Genomic DNA, 21,358 nt, shown 5'->3' with positions numbered 1-21,358 from the left:
GGTTAAGTTGCAATAGACAGAAGGGACTTCTTCGTTGACCACTGCGTTGGTTAAGTTGCAATAGACAGAAGGAACTTCTTCGTTGACCACTGCGTTGGTTAAGTTGCAAGAGACAGAAGGGACTTCTTCGTTGACCACTGCGTTGGTTAAGTTGCAAGAGACAGAAGGGACTTCTTCGTTGACCACTGCGTTGGTTAAGTTGCAAGAGACAGAAGGAACTTCTTCGTTGACCACTGCTTTGGTTAAGTTGCAAGAGACAGAAGGGACTTCTTCGTTGACCACTGCGTTGGTTAAGTTGCAAGAGACAGAAGGGACTTCTTCGTTGACCACTGCGTTGGTTAAGTTGCAAGAGACAGAAGGGACTTCTTCGTTGACCACTGCGTTGGTTAAGTTGCAAGAGACAGAAGGGACTTCTTCGTTGACCACTGCGTTGGTTAAGTTGCAAGAGACAGAAGGAACTTCTTCGTTGACCACTGCTTTGGTTAAGTTGCAAGAGACAGAAGGGACTTCTTCGTTGACCACTGCGTTGGTTAAGTTGCAATAGACAGAAGGGACTTCTTCGTTGACCACTGCGTTGGTTAAGTTGCAATAGACAGAAGGAACTTCTTCGTTGACCACTGCGTTGGTTAAGTTGCAAGAGACAGAAGGGACTTCTTCGTTGACCACTGCGTTGGTTAAGTTGCAAGAGACAGAAGGGACTTCTTCGTTGACCACTGCGTTGGTTAAGTTGCAATAGACAGAAGGAACTTCTTCGTTGACCACTGCGTTGGTTAAGTTGCAATAGACAGAAGGAACTTCTTCGTTGACCACTGCGTTGGTTAAGTTGCAATAGACAGAAGGAACTTCTTCGTTGACCACTGCGTTGGTTAAGTTGCAATAGACAGAAGGAACTTCTTCGTTGACCACTGCGTTGGTTAAGTTGCAATAGACAGAAGGAACTTCTTCGTTGACCACTGCGTTGGTTAAGTTGCAATAGACAGAAGGGACTTCTTCGTTGACCACTGCGTTGGTTAAGTTGCAAGAGACAGAAGGAACTTCTTCCTTGACCACTGCGTTGGTTAAGTTGCAATAGACAGAAGGGACTTCTTCGTTGACCACTGCGTTGGTTAAGTTGCAAGAGACAGAAGGAACTTCTTCGTTGACCACTGCGTTGGTTAAGTTGCAAGAGACAGAAGGAACTTCTTCCTTGACCACTGCTTTGGTTAAGTTGCAATAGACAGAAGGGACGTCTTCCTTGACCACTGCTTTGGTTAAGTTGCAATAGACAGAAGGGACTTCTTCGTTGACCACTGCGTTGGTTAAGTTGCAAGAGACAGAAGGAACTTCTTCGTTGACCACTGCGTTGGTTAAGTTGCAAGAGACAGAAGGAACTTCTTCCTTGACCACTGCTTTGGTTAAGTTGCAATAGACAGAAGGGACTACTTCGTTGACCACTGCGTTGGTTAAGTTGCAAGAGACAGAAGGAACTTCTTCCTTGACCACTGCTTTGGTTAAGTTGCAAGAGATAGAAGGAGCTTCTTCCTTGACCACTGCTTTGGTTAAGTTGCAATAGACAGAAGGGACTTCTTCGTTGACCACTGCGTTGGTTAAGTTGCAATAGACAGAAGGAACTTCTTCGTTGACCACTGCGTTGGTTAAGTTGCAATAGACAGAAGGAACTTCTTCGTTGACCACTGCGTTGGTTAAGTTGCAATAGACAGAAGGAACTTCTTCGTTGACCACTGCGTTGGTTAAGTTGCAATAGACAGAAGGAACTTCTTCGTTGACCACTGCTTTGGTTAAGTTGCAATAGACAGAAGGGACTTCTTCGTTGACCACTGCGTTGGTTAAGTTGCAAGAGACAGAAGGAACTTCTTCGTTGACCACTGCGTTGGTTAAGTTGCAAGAGACAGAAGGAACTTCTTCCTTGACCACTGCTTTGGTTAAGTTGCAATAGACAGAAGGGACTTCTTCGTTGACCACTGCGTTGGTTAAGTTGCAAGAGACAGAAGGAACTTCTTCCTTGACCACTGCTTTGGTTAAGTTGCAAGAGATAGAAGGGGCTTCTTCCTTGACCACTGCTTTGGTTAAGTTGCAATAGACAGAAGGGACTTCTTCGTTGACCACTGCGTTGGTTAAGTTGCAATAGACAGAAGGAACTTCTTCGTTGACCACTGCGTTGGTTAAGTTGCAATAGACAGAAGGAACTTCTTCGTTGACCACTGCGTTGGTTAAGTTGCAATAGACAGAAGGAACTTCTTCGTTGACCACTGCGTTGGTTAAGTTGCAATAGACAGAAGGAACTTCTTCGTTGACCACTGCGTTGGTTAAGTTGCAATAGACAGAAGGAACTTCTTCGTTGACCACTGCGTTGGTTAAGTTGCAATAGACAGAAGGAACTTCTTCGTTGACCACTGCGTTGGTTAAGTTGCAATAGACAGAAGGAACTTCTTCGTTGACCACTGCGTTGGTTAAGTTGCAATAGACAGAAGTAACTTCTTCGTTGACCACTGCGTTGGTTAAGTTGCAATAGACAGAAGGAACTTCTTCGTTGACCACTGCGTTGGTTAAGTTGCAATAGACAGAAGGAACTTCTTCGTTGACCACTGCGTTGGTTAAGTTGCAATAGACAGAAGGAACTTCTTCGTTGACCACTGCGTTGGTTAAGTTGCAATAGACAGAAGGAACTTCTTCGTTGACCACTGCGTTGGTTAAGTTGCAATAGACAGAAGGAACTTCTTCGTTGACCACTGCGTTGGTTAAGTTGCAATAGACAGAAGGAACTTCTTCGTTGACCACTGCGTTGGTTAAGTTGCAATAGACAGAAGGAACTTCTTCGTTGACCACTGCGTTGGTTAAGTTGCAATAGACAGAAGGAACTTCTTCGTTGACCACTGCGTTGGTTAAGTTGCAATAGACAGAAGGAACTTCTTCCTTGACCACTGCTTTGGTTAAGTTGCAATAGACAGAAGGGACTTCTTCCTTGACCACTGCGTTGGTTAAGTTGCAAGAGACAGAAGGGACTTCTTCCTTGACCACTGCGTTGGTTAAGTTGCAAGAGACAGAAGGAACTTCTTCCTTGACCACTGCGTTGGTTAAGTTGCAATAGACAGAAGGGACTTCTTCGTTGACCACTGCGTTGGTTAAGTTGCAAGAGACAGAAGGAACTTCTTCGTTGACCACTGCGTTGGTTAAGTTGCAAGAGACAGAAGGAACTTCTTCCTTGACCACTGCTTTGGTTAAGTTGCAATAGACAGAAGGGACTTCTTCCTTGACCACTGCTTTGGTTAAGTTGCAATAGAGAGAAGGGACTTCTTCGTTGACCACTGCGTTGGTTAAGTTGCAAGAGACAGAAGGAACTTCTTCGTTGACCACTGCGTTGGTTAAGTTGCAAGAGACAGAAGGAACTTCTTCCTTGACCACTGCTTTGGTTAAGTTGCAATAGACAGAAGGGACTTCTTCGTTGACCACTGCGTTGGTTAAGTTGCAAGAGACAGAAGGAACTTCTTCCTTGACCACTGCTTTGGTTAAGTTGCAAGAGACAGAAGGAGCTTCTTCCTTGACCACTGCTTTGGTTAAGTTGCAATAGACAGAAGGGACTTCTTCGTTGACCACTGCGTTGGTTAAGTTGCAATAGACAGAAGGGACGTCTTCCTTGACCACTGCGTTGGTTAAGTTGCAAGAGACAGAAGGAACTTCTTCCTTGACCACTGCTTTGGTTAAGTTGCAATAGACAGAAGGGACTTCTTCGTTGACCACTGCGTTGGTTAAGTTGCAAGAGACAGAAGGAACTTCTTCCTTGACCACTGCTTTGGTTAAGTTGCAAGAGACAGAAGGAGCTTCTTCCTTGACCACTGCTTTGGTTAAGTTGCAATAGACAGAAGGGACTTCTTCGTTGACCACTGCGTTGGTTAAGTTGCAAGAGACAGAAGGAACGTCTTCCTTGACCACTGCGTTGGTTAAGTTGCAAGAGACAGAATAAACTTCTTCCTTGACCACTGCTTTGGTTAAGTTGCAAGAGACAGAAGGAACTTCTTCGTTGACCACTGCGTTGGTTAAGTTGCAATAGACAGAAGGAACTTCTTCGTTGACCACTGCGTTGGTTAAGTTGCAAGAGACAGAAGGAACTTCTTCGTTGACCACTGCTTTGGTTAAGTTGCAAGAGACAGAAGGAACTTCTTCCTTGACCACTGCTTTGGTTAAGTTGCAAGAGACAGAAGGAACTTCTTCGTTGACCACTGCGTTGGTTAAGTTGCAAGAGACAGAAGGAACTTCTTCCTTGACCACTGCTTTGGTTAAGTTGCAATAGACAGAAGGGACTTCTTCGTTGACCACTGCGTTGGTTAAGTTGCAAGAGACAGAAGGAACTTCTTCCTTGACCACTGCTTTGGTTAAGTTGCAATAGACAGAAGGGACTTCTTCCTTGACCACTGCTTTGGTTAAGTTGCAAGAGACAGAAGGAACTTCTTCGTTGACCACTGCGTTGGTTAAGTTGCAAGAGACAGAAGGAACTTCTTCCTTGACCACTGCTTTGGTTAAGTTGCAATAGACAGAAGGGACTTCTTCCTTGACCACTGCTTTGTTTAAGTTGCAATAGACAGAAGGGACTTCTTCGTTGACCACTGCGTTGGTTAAGTTGCAAGAGACAGAAGGAACGTCTTCCTTGACCACTGCGTTGGTTAAGTTGCAAGAGACAGAAGGGACTTCTTCGTTGACCACTGCGTTGGTTAAGTTGCAAGAGACAGAAGGGTCTTCTTCCTAGACCACTGCGTTGGTTAAGTTGCAAGAGACAGAAGGAACTTCTTCCTTGACCACTGCGTTGGTTAAGTTGCAAGAGATAGAAGGAGCTTCTTCCTTGACCGCTGCTTTAGTTAAGTTGCAAGAAACTTATCTTTCAAGTCACGTGTTGTTTACTGGTTTGATCTAGTGTCGTGACCAGGAGCTTTCCTAAGTCCACTTTATGCACAGATAGGTAGCCTAATCGTGACTTGACGTACAGTGTAAAGTGCGATCCGAACCGCTATGTGCCTCCAACGGATATCGAAGCTAGAACCTCTTCGTTAGTCGACGACGATTCCACTACGCCTCGGCGAGAACCGAACCTGCCTTGGGAATCAGGAGCAGTTGATCTATGAAGTTTGCATCAATAACTTCCTGCGGCGTAGAGACTTCTGGGTTGTAACGATCACATTGAATGCTAATGGGATTGTTGCTACAACCCAGAAGTGTCCGTGACTGAACAAGCGGATGACTGGAAGAACTTCAATACGGAGAATTCAAAATATAAAGTTTTTACATTGGACAAATTTTATATGTTTTTTATAATCAAAGAATAGTATTCATTGCACTAAAAATAGTAACTTTTGTACACAAATTGCATCTAAAACATTTTTTTTCGTGAAATAATTATTTAATAATTATGTTTATTAATTTATTATAAGAACTTAAAAATCCGTTTCCTACTAATGACCCAGTCCTGTTGCCTTTTCTTGTACACGGAACGGACCTCAGTAGCCAGTTTTGCTCTCGAATTGTTAGGTAAGCTTGTAACCTTTCCACTCTCGTGGCATTTTCGCTGCCTCCTTGATTGGTTTTTATTTCATTTTTTTCCGATTCCCTCAATTTGTTTTCCATTTCCCATCTCCCATCATGATCTCTGCGATTTCCAAGATTAATCTGTTTCTCGGCTTTCACATTTCTTCCATTTTGTTTCGTAGTCTTTTACGTATTCTCTCCATCCTCTATCACTTCTTTTGCGATTAGATTATAATCCCTTTGCGATTCTTCGTCTTGTTAGGTTCTTCTTTGTTAGGTTGCTCTTTTTTCCATTTCATTTAGTGTTGCCCACGGGACGAGACGGGACAGGCTTTCAAAAATTCGAGACGAGACGAGATTGATGATGTGTCCAAAGTCTCGTCTCGTGGGCAACACTAATTTCATTACAGAGTTTTCTATATTCTTTTAAAATATTGTCGTTCCACGCTACTCATTCCGATTCGCCTCGCACGCTCTTTTATTCCATTCGTTTCGCTTCGTTTCCTCTTCTATTCTTTTCGTTTCGCTTCGTTTCCTCTTCTATTCTTTTCGTTTCCCTTCGTTTCCTCTTCTATTCCTTTAGTTTCGCTTCGTTTCCTCTTCTATTCCTTTAGTTTCGCTTCGTTTTCTCTTCTATTCCTTTCGTTTCGCTTCGTTTCCTCTTCTATTCCTTTCGTTTCGCTTCGTTTCCTCCTCTATTCCTTTCGTTTCGCTTCGTTTCCTCCTCTATTCCTTTCGTTTAGCTTCGTTTCCTCCTCTATTCCTTTCGTTTAGCTTCGTTTCCTCCTCTATTCCTTTAGTTTCGCTTCGTTTCCTCTTCTATTCCTTTCGTTTCGCTTAGTTTCCTCCTCTATTCCTTTAGTTTCCCTTCGTTTCCTCTTCTATTCCTTTCGTTTCGCTTCGTTTCCTCCTCTATTCCTTTAGTTTCGCTTAGTTTCCTCTTCTATTCCTTTCGTTTCGCTTCGTTTTCTCTATTCCTTTCGTTTCCCCTTCTATTCCTTTCGTTTCGCTTCGTTTCCTCTTCTATTCCTTTTCGCTTCGCTCCCTCTTCTATTCGTTCTGATTCGCTTCGCTCCCCCTTCTATTTTTTCCGTCATTTCGTGCCCTTTTCTATTTGTTTCAAAACATTCTCTCGATCTTCTGCTGCTTTCAAAACATTTAGTGCACTTTCAAATAACCTTGACCCTTTTTCCAACACTTTTCTTTTTAAATATTCCTATTTCATGCACTCAAGACCATATATGCGGCCTACATTGTGTTTGTTTATTCTGATTGTTTCTTCTCCTTCTCCTTCCTTCCTCTTAACATTCATTTGCATTCTGCCCATATTGTCAACTCATTCTGTCCCGACTGACATGTCAAATGACAACAATGGGCTAAATACTAAAATGGCGAGGTGATAAATAAGCTCCAAGGCGTGATGATGCGGGGCCGAGTAAAACAACAGGTCGGAATCCTTAATGACGGCGGAGGCGATGATGGCTTTTCAAGCGGAGATGAGAGGAGGCGGCCGCAAATGCGCGGGAACTCGTTTCATCACTCAACCGGTGACGCATGCGGACGTTTTTAGACGCCAACAATGACATGATGCAATGAGAGAGGGACGATTGCACGTCGGGTACCGGTCAGTCTCAATCAGCCATTGCGCATTACTTGTGGACGCGACGAAGTATAGAAATGCGGCCGTGCGTTCTCTTGCTGAAGTGAATTGATATTCCTCTTGGGTTGCGCAGTAGCTGACTTACTAACGCTTTTTTCCTTGGTGATAGAGGTAAGGAAGCAACGCACTCTGGTCGCGAAAACAAACCAACATCGAAGGGACTCTGGTCACACATCACCCAATGAAAAGCCGCTGATCAAACTTGGCTCCCAAAGGAATGCTGCACCACATATAAGTGGTTATTTCTTTTGTATGAGTCTGTACTGTTCGAATCCCGGCCTGGACATGTGTGTTCATTGTGAGCGCCCCGTTATTGATTTCATCATATTACTCATCCTTCATCTTCCCGATTAGCCAAAAATTGCAGAAACCCGTAGTAAAACAAGCCAAATCAATCGATCAAAACGATTGTATACAGTCTATCCATCCATAATAATGGCAATTTCTTTAGTTTTCTTCTTCCTACTTGTTGTGGAATCAAGAGGTTTCGAGTTCGATTCCCGATATGGATGATGGTTTAATCGCATCGCATTGTAATTTAGTCCCGACCTGACATAACACCGTGCCATGAAGGCGCATTTAGAGGATGGGGAGGTAGGGACCCGCACTATACATTCTCGATCTAGGCCATTTTGGAAGTGGTGGTGAGCACCACGCTCCGGCTGCCTTTACCCCACCCCCCCCTAAAGGGTTGCCCCCAGGTACCCATTGATTTGAGGCGGGGTGAGCCCCACGTGGCAGTCAGACGCCCTGCCAACTTTTTTTATCACCTAGGTATTAAGGAATACCCCTATTCGGTGGTATCCCCCGTCATTCACACTTTTTGTCAACATTCGCACTACATATCAGTTTTTTCTCATTTTACGGACAACGCAAGCATCCAAGTCTTAGCCGGGATTCGAACCCGAGACCCCTGGTTTCGTAGCGCGCTATGCTAACCACTCCAAACATCACATATACTTAATTGATTGATTGATTTGTTGTTTTAAGTCCACTTTATGCACAGGAAGGCTAATCGGGACTGGACCTACAGTTTAAAGTCGGATCCGAACCACTATGCCATGTGCCTCAACCGGGTATCGAACCCGGGACTCTTGATCACAAGGCGACGACGTTACCACTACGCCATCCGGGAGGCCACTAAACCACACCACCATCGCGGCTCCTATCAATCGGTGCGTAAAATTTTTATCCAATAATATCAGCAACTCCATGAATAATAGAGTCGCAACTCAGCGCTAACTCGTTTCAAATTCAGTAGATGTCGCTAATCGCAAAGTGACAAGCTGACACGTCCATCTTTCTTTCCCTTTCAACTGTTCCCAAACCCTACAATCGTTCGAGCTCCAACAGTAGCATGTCGCGGCCACACGTTAGTTGATAAACTTGTCAATAATGGCGCTGCGTTCGATCTGTGAATAATAATGCCAGGCGGGATCCTAATTAAGAGAGACACTCTCTGCTGATCACGACTTCGCTGGCAGACAATAATTAAGGAACGGAGAATGTGGTTCCTAGCAGGTAGGACGCGAGGGTGATATATAGCTTGAAAATTCGGCCCACGTTAGCCAGATAAGATGGACGCCGGCGACAAAATGGCGAATTAACCAGGATTAATAGGTGCTCTTGAATGATTTGTGAGCTTACTGGTGCGGTTTGTCGTCGAGGAGGGATTTCCGCCCCGCAAAAAGGATTTTTTGCCTGGATAAGCTAGGGAAAGAGGGATTTTTCGACTAGAAGTGGGTAAAAATGGAAAAGTTAAGTTCTCTGTAACGTATTCAATCAGAATTGCCCCCCTGCATCACCCGTGTAGTTCTGGTAACAGTCCTAAGTATTCAGTTGAGGTGAAAATAACATAAGTGTGAATTTAGAATGTTAAGATCCCGACTTATAACAATGGAAAACATGATTTTTTAGTTTGAGTTTTATGCATAATTGGGCATATCGGGTGCACTGTTCTCCATCTAGAAGTAGTGTTGTGAAGATTCCTTATTGTTCATTTGTTACTTTCTACCTATCTCCCTGTTTCAGAAAGAAAGAAAGGAGGAAAACGAGAGAGAGACGACAGAAAGAGAAAGTGTGTGTAGGGTGTGTGTGTGTGTGTGTCTGAGAGGGGAGAGAGAGAGAGAGAGAGAGAGAGATTAAAAGAGGAAAAGAAGAAAATAGAGAGAAATGAAAAGAGAGAAGGAAGAGGGGGAAAAAATAGAGAGAAATAGAAAGAGAAGGAAGAGGGGGAAAAGAAGAAAATAGAGAAGGAAGAGGGGAAAAGAAGAAAATAGAGAGAAAGAAGAGGTGGAAATGAAAAATAGAGAGAAGGAAGAGGGGGAAAAGAAGAAAATAGAGAAGGAAGAGGGGGCAAAGAGAATAGAGAGAAATGTAAAGAGAGAAGGAAGAGGGGGAAAAGAAGAAAATAGAGAGAAGGAAGAGGGGGAAAAAGAAAATAGAGAGAAGGAAAAGGGGGGAAAAGAAAGTAGAGAGAAGGAAGAGGGGGAAAAGAAAGTAGAGAGAAGGAAGAGGCGGAAAAGAAAGTAGAGAAGGAAGAGGGGGAAAATAGAGAGAAGGAAGAGGGGGAAAAGAAAATAGAAAGAAGGACGATGGGGGAAAAGAAAATAGAGAGAGATGGAAAGAGAAGGAAGAGGGGGAAAAGAAGAAAATAGAGAGAAGGAAGAGGGGAAAAGAAGGAAATAGAAGACGCAGTTGAACAAACAAAAAAGATTGGGCAGTGCAGAAGCATTTTATTAAAGTCCCTATTGCATGTTTTTAGGTTTGGCTATGTCGCACAATACTTCAACAAATCGTCTCCATGGTAACGAACGAACCTTCCCTGATAGGTGCAACGATCAGCAGAGCCTCGAATAAACAGACAAATGTTCGCCGACAGCTGAGAATTCTTGTTACTCGGAGAACAGCATGTGACCACGAAATGAACCACAAACGCCTTGGTGCCTGGTTCAAGAGCCCAATGGTAGGGGCTTGGTGCTACCCCACGTTAGCTCAGTCACCCACTGTCCTTGTTTTACTGGTCCCTGCCTTTCCATGTTCCACTGATAAATAATAAAAAAAAACAAGCCACGGGTTAGGAAGGTTGCGACCTCCTGGTGCGAAGACTGCGTTGGATGTGAATTATGAAAAAAGAGAAAGAAAGATCCACTTGTCGAGAAAGTGCCGGGTCAAAGGGGAAATGAGGAATACAAGAAAGGCAACGTGACGTCATCGCTGTGGAAGCGAGAGGGAGAAGCAGAGATATGCGGAAGAGGATTCCGGCGTTCTTTTCCAGTGACCAACACTCAACGTGGCGAAATTTTATGCTTCCGTTCTGGTCGCTTTTCTGTATCAAGGTTGACCGTGACGCTGGGCATGGAACTGATGAGATATCCAAGCCTTAACTGGGATTCGAACCTTGAACCTCTGGTTCAGAGTCGCGTTACGATGAAGCGACAAGGAAGATGTGTCGCGTGTCACTTGACGATGTCTGTAGCATTGTCATGTCGCTAGGGTGTGAAACGTAGTGCCACTTGTCACTTCAGTGTGAAATTTCCCTAAGGGAACTTTCGGACCGAAGTAACAAGCGACATGTGTGACTTGGAAACGAACTTCGAGGAATAAATGCATCCTTTCGCATAGAACTGACACGACAAACTGCACATGTCTCTTTTCGCTATTGTGCCACTCGGACAGGGCCGTTTTCTCATGGCGCGTGCATCGTACGTTCCGGTCTGTTGATTACGCGTGCGCAATGTTTGTTTCCTTTTCGGACTGGAGAGGCTCGTGTTGCTTGTCACCACAGTGTGAACACTGCCTAATAGAGCTCTCAGACCAGACCCGTAAACAGAATTTTATGTCTGGTAGGCGGGGGTCATCCCTTATCAGCAGCCGCCATCTAAAGGCGAAATAGTGAGGGGGGAGGGGGTAGAAGCCCTAAAGATGAATTTCTCAGTTTATTACAACTTACTATGTAAGGAACATACAAGTCTTAACGGCTAATTTATTAAATGATTGCGTAAAGTTGAAAACAAACCTTGAGAATAATCCTTATTCTTAATTATAGCCAAACAATGCAATACCGTCTCCTTTTGAGCAAATGCAGCTAATCCCGAAATATATTCTTAATTTTCTTCGTTGATATTTTTCAAATCTCGTTTGGAAGCATATTCTGCGTAGCTTGCCATGAATTTTCAAATAAATTAAAAATGCATGGATATTTTCTGAAGGTGTCTTGATATAACTGGACACTAGACACACAAAGCAGAGAGAAAAAGGGGGAAGAGAAGGCGAGAGACAGAAGAAAGAGACAATGAGAGATAGAGAAAAGAAGATAGAGGGAGGAAGAGAAAGAAATGGATTTCTCTCTCTGTGCGTGAAGAGGAAAAGAAGCAACAGAGAGAGAAAGAAAGGAAAAGAGAAAGTAGGAAGGAGAGAGAACAGAGAGAGAGAGAGAGAGAGAGAAGGAAAAAATATATATTATTGTCATAAAATATATCAATTATTAAATCATTAATTAATATAATTAAACGTGTAAATAAATTAATTTGGTACATTTATAAAGTAGCAAATTAATTTCTTTTAACAACTGGTTCAAAATGTCGAGAAATTAGACAATAGCTGAAATGTTTTAATAAGTTTAATTTTATTTAATTATTGCTTTCTATAAATAATGGTCAATGAAATTTCATAATTTTATTGTGTTATGTTTCTATAATGGTGAAAATCTGTTAATGGTCTCTCAAAAGGAAATATTTCCTTATCAGAGCTGTAGCTAGAGATTTCGGCGCCCAGGACGAAAATAGATTTTCGCACCCCCTGCACCGAATTTGCACCCCCCTCTTCCCTGCCTAGATGAGGCTCTCATACTTAAACAATGAAGAAATGTTATGTACCTAATTCTTTCCGTTGAATCCGACGAAAAGAAAAGTTAGCATTCAAGAAATGGGGCTAATAAAAGAATAGTTGTGCATCCCACACCATCTTCATTGAAGCAGTGTGTGGTATTGTTCACATCTGCAAATTCGATTGCGACGCCAAGGGTCCCGGGTTCGAATCCCGGTCGGGCTTGGTTGTTTGTGAATGTCCATTCATCAATTTCACCATTTCATCACTCATCCCCATCTTCGCAAATTAGCCAAGAGGCACAAAACGCGAAGTAAAATAAACTAAATAAAAAATTCGATTGAAATTCGATTGCAAAGAACAGTTTATCACTTCAGTTTATCTTGGTAGATAAAGTTTAGCATAGTGAGGGAGCATCACTCGTCTCCCTAATAGCCGCCACTGTCTATGACTATAGAAGTGTGTTTTAACGGCATGCTGTTACCATCTCTAAAGAGAGAGAGAGAGAGAGAGAGAGAGAGAGAGAGAGAGAGAGAGAGAGAGAGAGAGAGGGGGAGGGAGAGAGAGAGAGAGAGAGAGAAGAGAGAGAGAGGGGAGGGAGAGAGAGAGAGAGAGAGAGGGGAGGGAGAGAGAGAGAGAGAGAGAGAGAGAGGGGGAGAGAGAGAGAGAGAGAGAGAGAGAGAGAGAGAGAGAGAGGGGAGGAGAGAGAGAGAGAGAGAGAGAGAGAGAGAGAGAGGGAGGGAGAGAGAGAGAGAGAGAGAGAGAGAGAGAGAGAGAGAGAGAGAGAGAGAGAGGAGGAGGGAGAGAGAGAGAGAGAGAGAGAGAGAGAGAGAGAGAGAGAGATAGATAGATAGATAGATAGATGTATGCAAGCAACATTCACACACACACAAACATTATTCTTTGTTTTTCCTTCTTTGTATGTGTTTCTGATATTATTCTTAGTAAAATATGTATGATGTCAAGACTAATAGCTTATTTTTATTGTTATAACACAAACTCTTCCTCTTGGAAAATTTTGATGGGGTGTGAATTTTAATAGAACAGGATCGTTGGTGGGAAGGTGCGAGATCCCCCTCCACCATGGGAATTCGTACCCTGGATGTGACCACCAACGCTAAGGTAGAACGCGTTTTGTGCCTCTTGGCTAATTCGCGAAGATGGGGATGAGTGATGAAATTGATGAATGGACATTCACAAACTACCATGCCCGAGCGGGATTCGAACCCGGGACCCCTGGCGTCGCAGCGCGATGTGCTAACCACTCTGCTACAGGGTCCGGCAATATTGCAGCTGGATGTACAATTGTAGTGTTGCAATATTATGGACCAAAGTAACGGGGGAAAAAATCAACTCGGTGATAAGCCCCCCCCCCCCTCCTCTCTCCCTGACCCGACAATAAAAAAATACAGTTGCTTACCTGGCGTACAGCTCGATGCTTATTGCTTCCATCACAATTCTCAAAAGTATTTGAATAATACAATATTAAAAAATTAACAATGTTTTCAATTTTCTTATGCCACCACCATTGAACAGTCATGATTTGATTTGATTCGTAATAAAGATAATCTATGACTACAAAGTAGTATATTTATAAGTATTATAGGAATGTTCTTATAATGAAGAACATCTCTGAATGTGAATTAACCAAAAAGAAAAGAACAGTTCAAAGAAAACCAGGACCGGGAATAGAAATAGTGAACTGTTCCGACCTAATTGGGACGTTTGGTAACTTTGCATAAATGGTTATAAAACTAAAATTACTAAATATACTACAGTGCAGACTTCTGGAGTGTACCTCTCTCCAGAAACAACTCATTCATTTATGCAAGAACAAAATTGAAATTCTTGCAAAATGTGAAAAACCGTCCGTTTTTTTGTAGTTTTTTGTAGTTTCGCATTAAAATATTTCATGGCTCGAGGGGGGGCATGGCCCCCTTGCCCCCCCTTGGGTACGGGCTTGGAGAAGCTTTGCCAGCATGCGACATGTTGTATCACTTTGACAAATTGTCCATGAACAGATACGGACGTCAAGATGATGTTATCGCACGATCAGTCCAGTTTTTGACGAATAGTCTGTGGAGTATCTCAAGAACGTTTGTTCCACTGGGCGGGCGATCTTTTCCTCTATTGGAACGAGGTGGCATGGAGTGACGTCACAACTCCTTTAGCTCCTTGCTAATTTTCTCTTATAAACAGTAACTTGAGGAAGTCTCCGTATCAACGGCAGCGCCTTGCCATTTTCCGGCATGGAGGACGATGACGTAGTTGTATTACGTAACGTGAAGCGCAATTCTTACTCCCAGCATCGAAGAGTGGAGTTTGGAAGGGAAGCAAGCACGACTCTCATCTTAATCAAAGTAGGAACTAGAGGGGCAGACCCATCGCGTCAGACTCGTACAGAAAATTATTTAGAGAACATATATGCAATATAGTTTTAACACACTGGGCTTGGAAAAATTAGATATTTATAAAGAAACCCATATGGTTTTCCATATTAAAAGAAAATCACAGCCGGCTGTAATAGAACAAGAAGGAAAATATTACGAAGTAATTCAGGGAACTGCAGGCAAGTGTTTCGCGTGTCACTTAAAGACTGACCAATGTTGTGCAGGCTTGTACGGAGCTACAAAATGGAAATCTTTTATTCATTTATTGACTTCAACAGAGAAATTTCTCCAATTTCATAGCTAAAACTAGATTTCTTGTACATTTGATTGGCAGATACATCGAGCTATGGTGCCTGGGGTCCCGGGTTCGAATCCCTGGGCACGGGTGTTCTTTGTGAGTGTCATTTCATCATATCACTCATCCTCATCTTCACAATTACCCAAAAGTGGCAGAAAGGCGAAGTAAAATGAACCAAATCAATCAATCAGCGATGTTACATGTTGATAACATAGACACGTCGAGCAGCTGATTATCAAGGAGCGTGTTGTCCTGGCCCCACGTTAACTTAGACACTGGCACGGAAAAATTATGTTATTAAATATTGTTGTTGCACAATGATAACTGGGCCACACGATACGCCCCTGTTCTTTTCGGGGGGACGGGCGACCCCCTGGCCCCACATTAGCGTCAGCACTGCACTGGCTTAGCTGATAATTTCAGGCACAATCATGTTTGCTGCAAAGTGCTCTTGTGCGTTCAAGTGCTTCCTGACACACAACGTCATTTCTCGTCAACCAATGCCCGTTCACGCTACCCTCATTGACCCACCTGCACGCATCCGCCTTGGCGAAGACCAGATTCCCAGCCGGCCGCTGTAAACAAATGAGCGCCTCGCGTTTATCGATCGTGTTTTGTCATTCAGTCTCGTCGTCTGCTCGCGCGTGGGTAAAGCGTTCCACAGCGCACGCCCCTCACTTCGGATAAACCACAATGCATGGTTTGTGTACAGCGTACTCCGTCCGTGGGTTACAAACAAACTAGACGTCTTGCTGCATTCCGTGAAGGTCACACGGCCAGTACGTATACACTCGCTAACGTGGACGAGGAGTTAGAACGCCGGGTAAGCTCGCCGAAAAAGCACAAATGGCTGCCGAAGTTGCCGAACAGCTGGACACCAGGCTCCACATCACCACCAAGACGGTGGGAGAGGATCGGATCAAGAAGGCGAAGGAGAATAAGGAAGATGTGGCTGTTCTGTCATCTTTCCTTCCGGGCGACAAGTTCGAATGTGCCATGAAAGACGCGTGCCTCCAAGGGGACTCCAAAAAGATTGACATAGGTAGGCGATCGTCCGGTCAAACCTAACATTCTCTATTATTATTACTTCGCTATGTAGATCGCATGCATTATGTTGTTTTTTAATTAGGAAATCCTAGGTAACAGAGCAAACCTCGTTTGTATTAAGATGCTGTTGGAACTGTGGCTTTTGCCAGGGAAGATTTTAAGAAAAAATCTCACGTTTCGAAAAATCGTGTTGACATTCCATATTCTGAAAAATTACGAATTCGCAGACATATTGCTTTCTTTATCATTCTTTCCCTCTTTTTCATAATTATCACTCTGTCTCTACTTCTTTCATTCTTACTATTTATTCTTTCATTTTTCTCTCTATTTCTCTTTTTTATTCTATCTCTCCCTCCTTCTTTCTTTTCATTCTATCTTTTTCATTCTTCTTTATCTCTTTCTCTCCGTATTTCAATATCTCTCTATTCTCTTCCTTTCATTCATTCTTTCTTTCTCTCTCCCACAGTATCTCTTTCAGAAAGAGATAAGGAGAGAGAGAAAGAATCGAAGAGTGAGATATATTATATAGAAGTGGACGGTGAATAAGAGAAGGTAGGAGAGAGAGAGAACTGAGAAGGAAAAGAGCAAACCACACAAAAACAGTCTTGCGCTCTCTAGAAGGGATTCTGGACTGTTATTAGTACCTTGAAGTGGTTTTTCCGAAGAAGAGGAACCTTTAAAGAAAACATTTGCTACAAACTGGTCAAAGATGTATCAGAACGCTGTAGGGAAGGATACAGGACAGTATACTACACAGAAAATATTACAACGTAGTATATATATATCATCGATGACGTCAGAGGGTAAAGAACGTACATCAGTTAGCTACCCCCTTTTGAAGTGTTAACCAATTAAAAGATAATTGAACTACCTTGTCACACTGTAGCTAAAAGTCGAAAATAATCTGTAACACTTAACAGGTGTGGACTATATGGGAAATTTGTCTCAGTTCTTATTTGTATATGAAAAGGCTTGGGCCCTCCTTTGAAAATATTTGGTGGGAAGTTACATTTTAAATACCACACACAAAACTAATATTAGTGATAAAAGTTCATGTATTACCAACTTTTCTTGTTTGTGTGGCAATAAAAAACAGACTGCCCAAGCAACTGAATCTTCGTACTGGATTCATAATTGCAGACAATTTATACTCTAAAAGATTCCGACAAACGGTATATCTATAAATGTGTGAGATGAGGGATTTTTTTCATATTTTAGGCGACCTGCGAGCAAGTAAATTAATATGGCATTTCTGAGGGTCGACAGGGTTGCCAGGGCCCCTTTGATTGAACCAGTCTACGTCCCTGCTTATTATCACAGACATTGTCCCATGATATGTTACTGGGAATCCAATCCACTCAACCACCTTCCACATGAAAATAAGTGAAACAGTTTTGAAGTTATTTGTGGTGTCCACTGACTCCTAAATTGCAGTAACTCTGTTGATACTTATTCTAAGTTCACCGATCGGGCGTTTCTATTTAGTGCTCACCTCAGTGAATTTCGGGTCCACATTTTGTCACTGTTGACCTACATTTTGTCTATTTCGTATTTTTTAAAAAAATAACTGACACTATGTGTTGAATTTCTGAAATTATATAAAATTTCAGGAGCGCAGAGAAAACATTGCGGGGCCCTTACACCTCTGCCCCCCCCCGAATGCAGGGGTTGCGGGGGCGGCCGCTACGCCACTGATACAGCAGTAGACAATATTAATTATATATAACAGGAACTGGCGGGAGGTTTTATCTGCCTGACACACACCGTGGTAGAAATAGCTATATTTACTTGTTGGTATTTAGGTTGAATTTGCTCTTTCTACGCCTCGAGTTTTTTTTGCGACCAGGGGTGTTGTCAACGAATGGACGAGATCGGGCCCCCAAGCCCCCCCCCCTAAATTTGAAATAGTTTTAAATACTACAAAGAAAGGAAAGAAGAAAGCAAAGTATTGAGTAATACAGTAAGAATGAGGGGGGGAGAAGGGAACATCATAAATAAGATATATATATATATATAAGTAGAGGAACAGTGGACGAAAGGAGAGAAAAGTGTGAGGATAAAGAGAGAATGTTAACATCAATGACCAATCAGAGCCCAACTTAAGATATATTGCCCACCTGAACGAAATTCCCTGGCGACAACACTGATCACGTCAATGAGGATAAGAGATATTGATGAAACAAATGAAGAATCACACAATGAAATGACCTTGCTTTAGCCCAGAATTCGAACCTAAGATCCTCGACTTCGTAGCTCGCTGCGATAACCACTCGGTTACGGAAGCTGGCAGAAGTTACAGTAGACATATTGATCATAGGGTGTGGGTACAGTATGGTAACCTATTAGGTAACAAGGTTGCGAGGGGTCTATGTAAAATTTGTAACTTCGGTAAGGGTCTGGGCTAACGCGACCGGTGCAAATAGCTTAAGTGCTGACGCGCCCACAATTTTAATTTCAATCAATCAATCTGATTTGTTCGTCCTTGCCTTGGGATATGTAAACCCCTGGCTACACTACGGACTTTCCACCTCGAGTATTATAGAAACATGAGCAAAATCGAGTATTTGGAGTGAGAATGATGGTACTATAATTATCCTAATTATATATAGAGCCTTTACAAATGTCGTGATTCACATCCAACTCAAAACTGTAGAGGGTCGCCATAATGAAGTAGTGGTAACATCGTCGCCTTGTAATCAAGGTGTCCCGGGTTCGATACCCGGTGGAGTAACATTGTACAGTGGTTAGGACCCAATTTTAAACTGTAGGTCCAGTCCCGATTAGCCTATCTGTGCATAAAGTGGACTTAAAACAACAATTCAAACAAATCCAAAACTGTAGCCTAGGTATCACCCTATTTGTCTATGGGCGCATAAGGTTCGACTTGAAACAAGCTTTTGAAAACTGCTTGCTGACAGTTCCGGGTGGTTCCCATCCTCGATTTCCACAATTGTTTCAAGAATGTTTCCGAGAGACATGCCCATATATGGCGCTATCTTTTATCCTTTGGTGGGAGCTGTATTTTCTTGTCGTAGCACGCACGTGCCACGCTGCTAATGCAAAAAGCCATAAAATCTCTGGAAAGGATCCAGGATAGGTTATTGTTTACCGGCCGGCATGCAGAAATACCAGTTCGGCCTCCTAGAATAATGCAACGAGACGAGCGTCCTTGGAAGTATTGAAGTTCGCTTCTCAAAGTAGCTGTCAATTTCAGGGCATTTCTGTGCTTGCTATTTGTGAGTTTACTTGTAAATGACAATGCTCCATATCTGTGTGCTAATGTATGCTAATTAATGTGTCCTGCACAAACAATGTCTCGCAATTGCCTACGATTTCTAAAAAGAAAAGGAAGGCATAAGATGTGAGAGGCAAACGGTCGAAAACAAGGTTTTATATTCTGTGTTAGAAAGCCGAGTGTAACCCTTACTGGATTCTTGTGGCCCTACAGTTTTTCACAAGATCCAATTTGTGGCCATATTGACTCTAAATTTACAATTACAATTCCCTAATTACAAACAACCCCCCCCCCCGAACTGAGGGAATATGGAATAATTTAAACCTATGCTTTCAGTTGCATGAAACAGTGCGACATCGATAACTCGGAGTTATGTCAACTATCGATATCCATTCGCAGGTTTCATTTTAATGACGATAGACTTATTAATAAATGAAAACTATATACCGTACATATATGTCCCGCACCGTAACTACACATTGTAAGTAACTATATTCCTTACACCTTAGCCTACACATTGAAAATAATTCTTAAGTTTATGATGTCATAAGTTACTGCACCACACAGCAAAAGAGCAGCGCAAAAAACGTATTACTTTTCCTAAACTTACATTAAATGTCAATTAATTATTTGCGGTTGTGTAAATGTTAGGAAGTTACGTTGTCTCCTATTGAACAGTACGCAATATTTTTATTTTTTATTTCAATTCACTGTATGGCATGGAACAATTAATGGGAACTGTTTTGGCGTTCTTTGTCCAAACATCAACACCATCAAGTAGGCTGATATTGTTTACTGAAACCTTTGGCACACGATCATCTGAAAAGTAAAGTATTTCACGGAAGAAATTCATTAATAAGCAGATTGTATAAGTGACTAATGTTCGCAGGAAATCCCTTTTCTTCCATAGCATTGATTAGGACTTTTTTCTGTCGTAGAAAAGGACGCTGTACCTAAGCTCCATTCACCAGACGTGTACATTTCCCTTACAGAATTTCTGGTTGAGTCCAGCTATTTCCAATAGATCAACATTTGTATAGAATTCTTATATCCTAAAATATAAATTTTCGTAGACTTTAGATATAATTGCAATGAACACAAAATTTTGCAAACAAACATTTACTTACAAGCGTAAAAAGATGGTTGATTGTACAAAATTTCTTTTGCTGTGATGAAGAAAAATGTTGAAGGGCAAAATCAATCCAATGCTGAGGTATTAATGAAGGGAATATTTAGTTGATAGATACAAGACAGACTTAAAAGATCAAAGGTAATAAATACACTGTGTATGTTAACACGAAACTAGTAGCAGTGATGTCATATTTTTTAAAAAAAATATGAACTCTATTGGCAGAAATAGACTGATAATATGATATAAACAGTCGTTCAATTAAACTGTTTCTCTGATCCATAATCTACATTCACTTTTGCACTTCATTCAAGTGTTGTGAAGAGTTAAACATGTCACACATCTATCAGACTAACAAGTGACAGTTGAACATCAACCTAACACTGTTCTTTGATTTCCTAACTCGTACTGTTTATAGACTGATGCTGATAACAAAAGCAGAACACGTTATCGCTTTATACGATTTCTTAACATTCTGAAATTCGTTTTTTTATAGCGAATTCATGGTGACAAAAGAAAACATGATAAGGAAGTGAATGTCTTATTCTTTTGAGACTTCCTAGCTGAAAAATATGTTTATAAAAAGTCTTGTAGGTGTATTTTTTAATGATGGTTGTGCGTTTTGTTTGTTGTCGAAGTTGATGCACCGATGACCTCTTTCGAGTGATCTGATATTTTTTTTCTTAAGAGCGCGTGCGTCTGGAAGTTCATACAGTGTGATGCATAAATATTACCCTGCAAATTTTTCATCATTGTTTTTATTCATTTTCTAGTTGGCCTTTTTACCCCTTCTCGTATTTCGTGAAGCAGAACAAATGAAGATGCTTCTGGACAATTTACCCGGTAATATTTGGTGCATTTCACTCTACAAGTCGCTCTCGTTTTGAACCCTCCACCAGATGGCAGGCCAATGTATTAAATAATTACTTCATATACTAATATTCAGGAACGACTTTGTATGTATTAGTGTCTATCGAATTAGAAATTAGTGTAGATAGTTTGTAGAAAATACAGCGGTTAGAATGAAAACATTAGTTTGATTGAACAGTTATTAAAATGAACTTAAACGTGATTGCAGCGAATGTAACAACATAATGGTTTGGAACTGTTCGATACGCACAACAGATTGACTGTATTAGATAGGAAGTATGCGATCCTTTTATTTAGTCTTGAATCGTACTCAAATGAAGCTGTTGGGTAATTTTTGTTTTGTGCTTTCGGTTATTTTACATGACTTTTCTGTCTCCTTAGATTAATC

The 21,358-nt window shown here is 41.9% G+C and overlaps 1 protein-coding gene across 8 annotated transcripts in view; it reads left to right on the top strand.

The window, feature by feature from the left end:
• The window catches only part of Lmpt (four and a half LIM domains protein limpet), a 718,337-nt gene that overhangs the window by 624,326 nt on the left and 72,653 nt on the right, over positions 1-21,358 (top strand). The window contains exon 1 of one of the 8 annotated variants that reach the window (XM_083138105.1): positions 15,359-15,731. The exons of the other annotated variants lie outside the window; for them this stretch is intronic. Within the exon in view, the coding sequence (XP_082994231.1) occupies positions 15,536-15,731 (196 nt within the window). The 5' untranslated portion in view covers positions 15,359-15,535. Of the gene's footprint in view, positions 1-15,358; positions 15,732-21,358 lie in introns of those variants that run through there. 8 annotated transcript variants of the gene reach the window in all.

The sequence above is a fragment of the Lepisma saccharinum genome, chromosome 16, assembly GCF_977018435.1.
Source record: "Lepisma saccharinum chromosome 16, izLepSacc3.1, whole genome shotgun sequence".
NCBI classification, from domain to species: Eukaryota; Metazoa; Arthropoda; class Insecta; order Zygentoma; family Lepismatidae; genus Lepisma; species Lepisma saccharinum.
The sequence above is the reverse complement of the archived record's forward strand: the minus strand, read 5'-3'. Positions and strand labels throughout refer to the sequence as shown.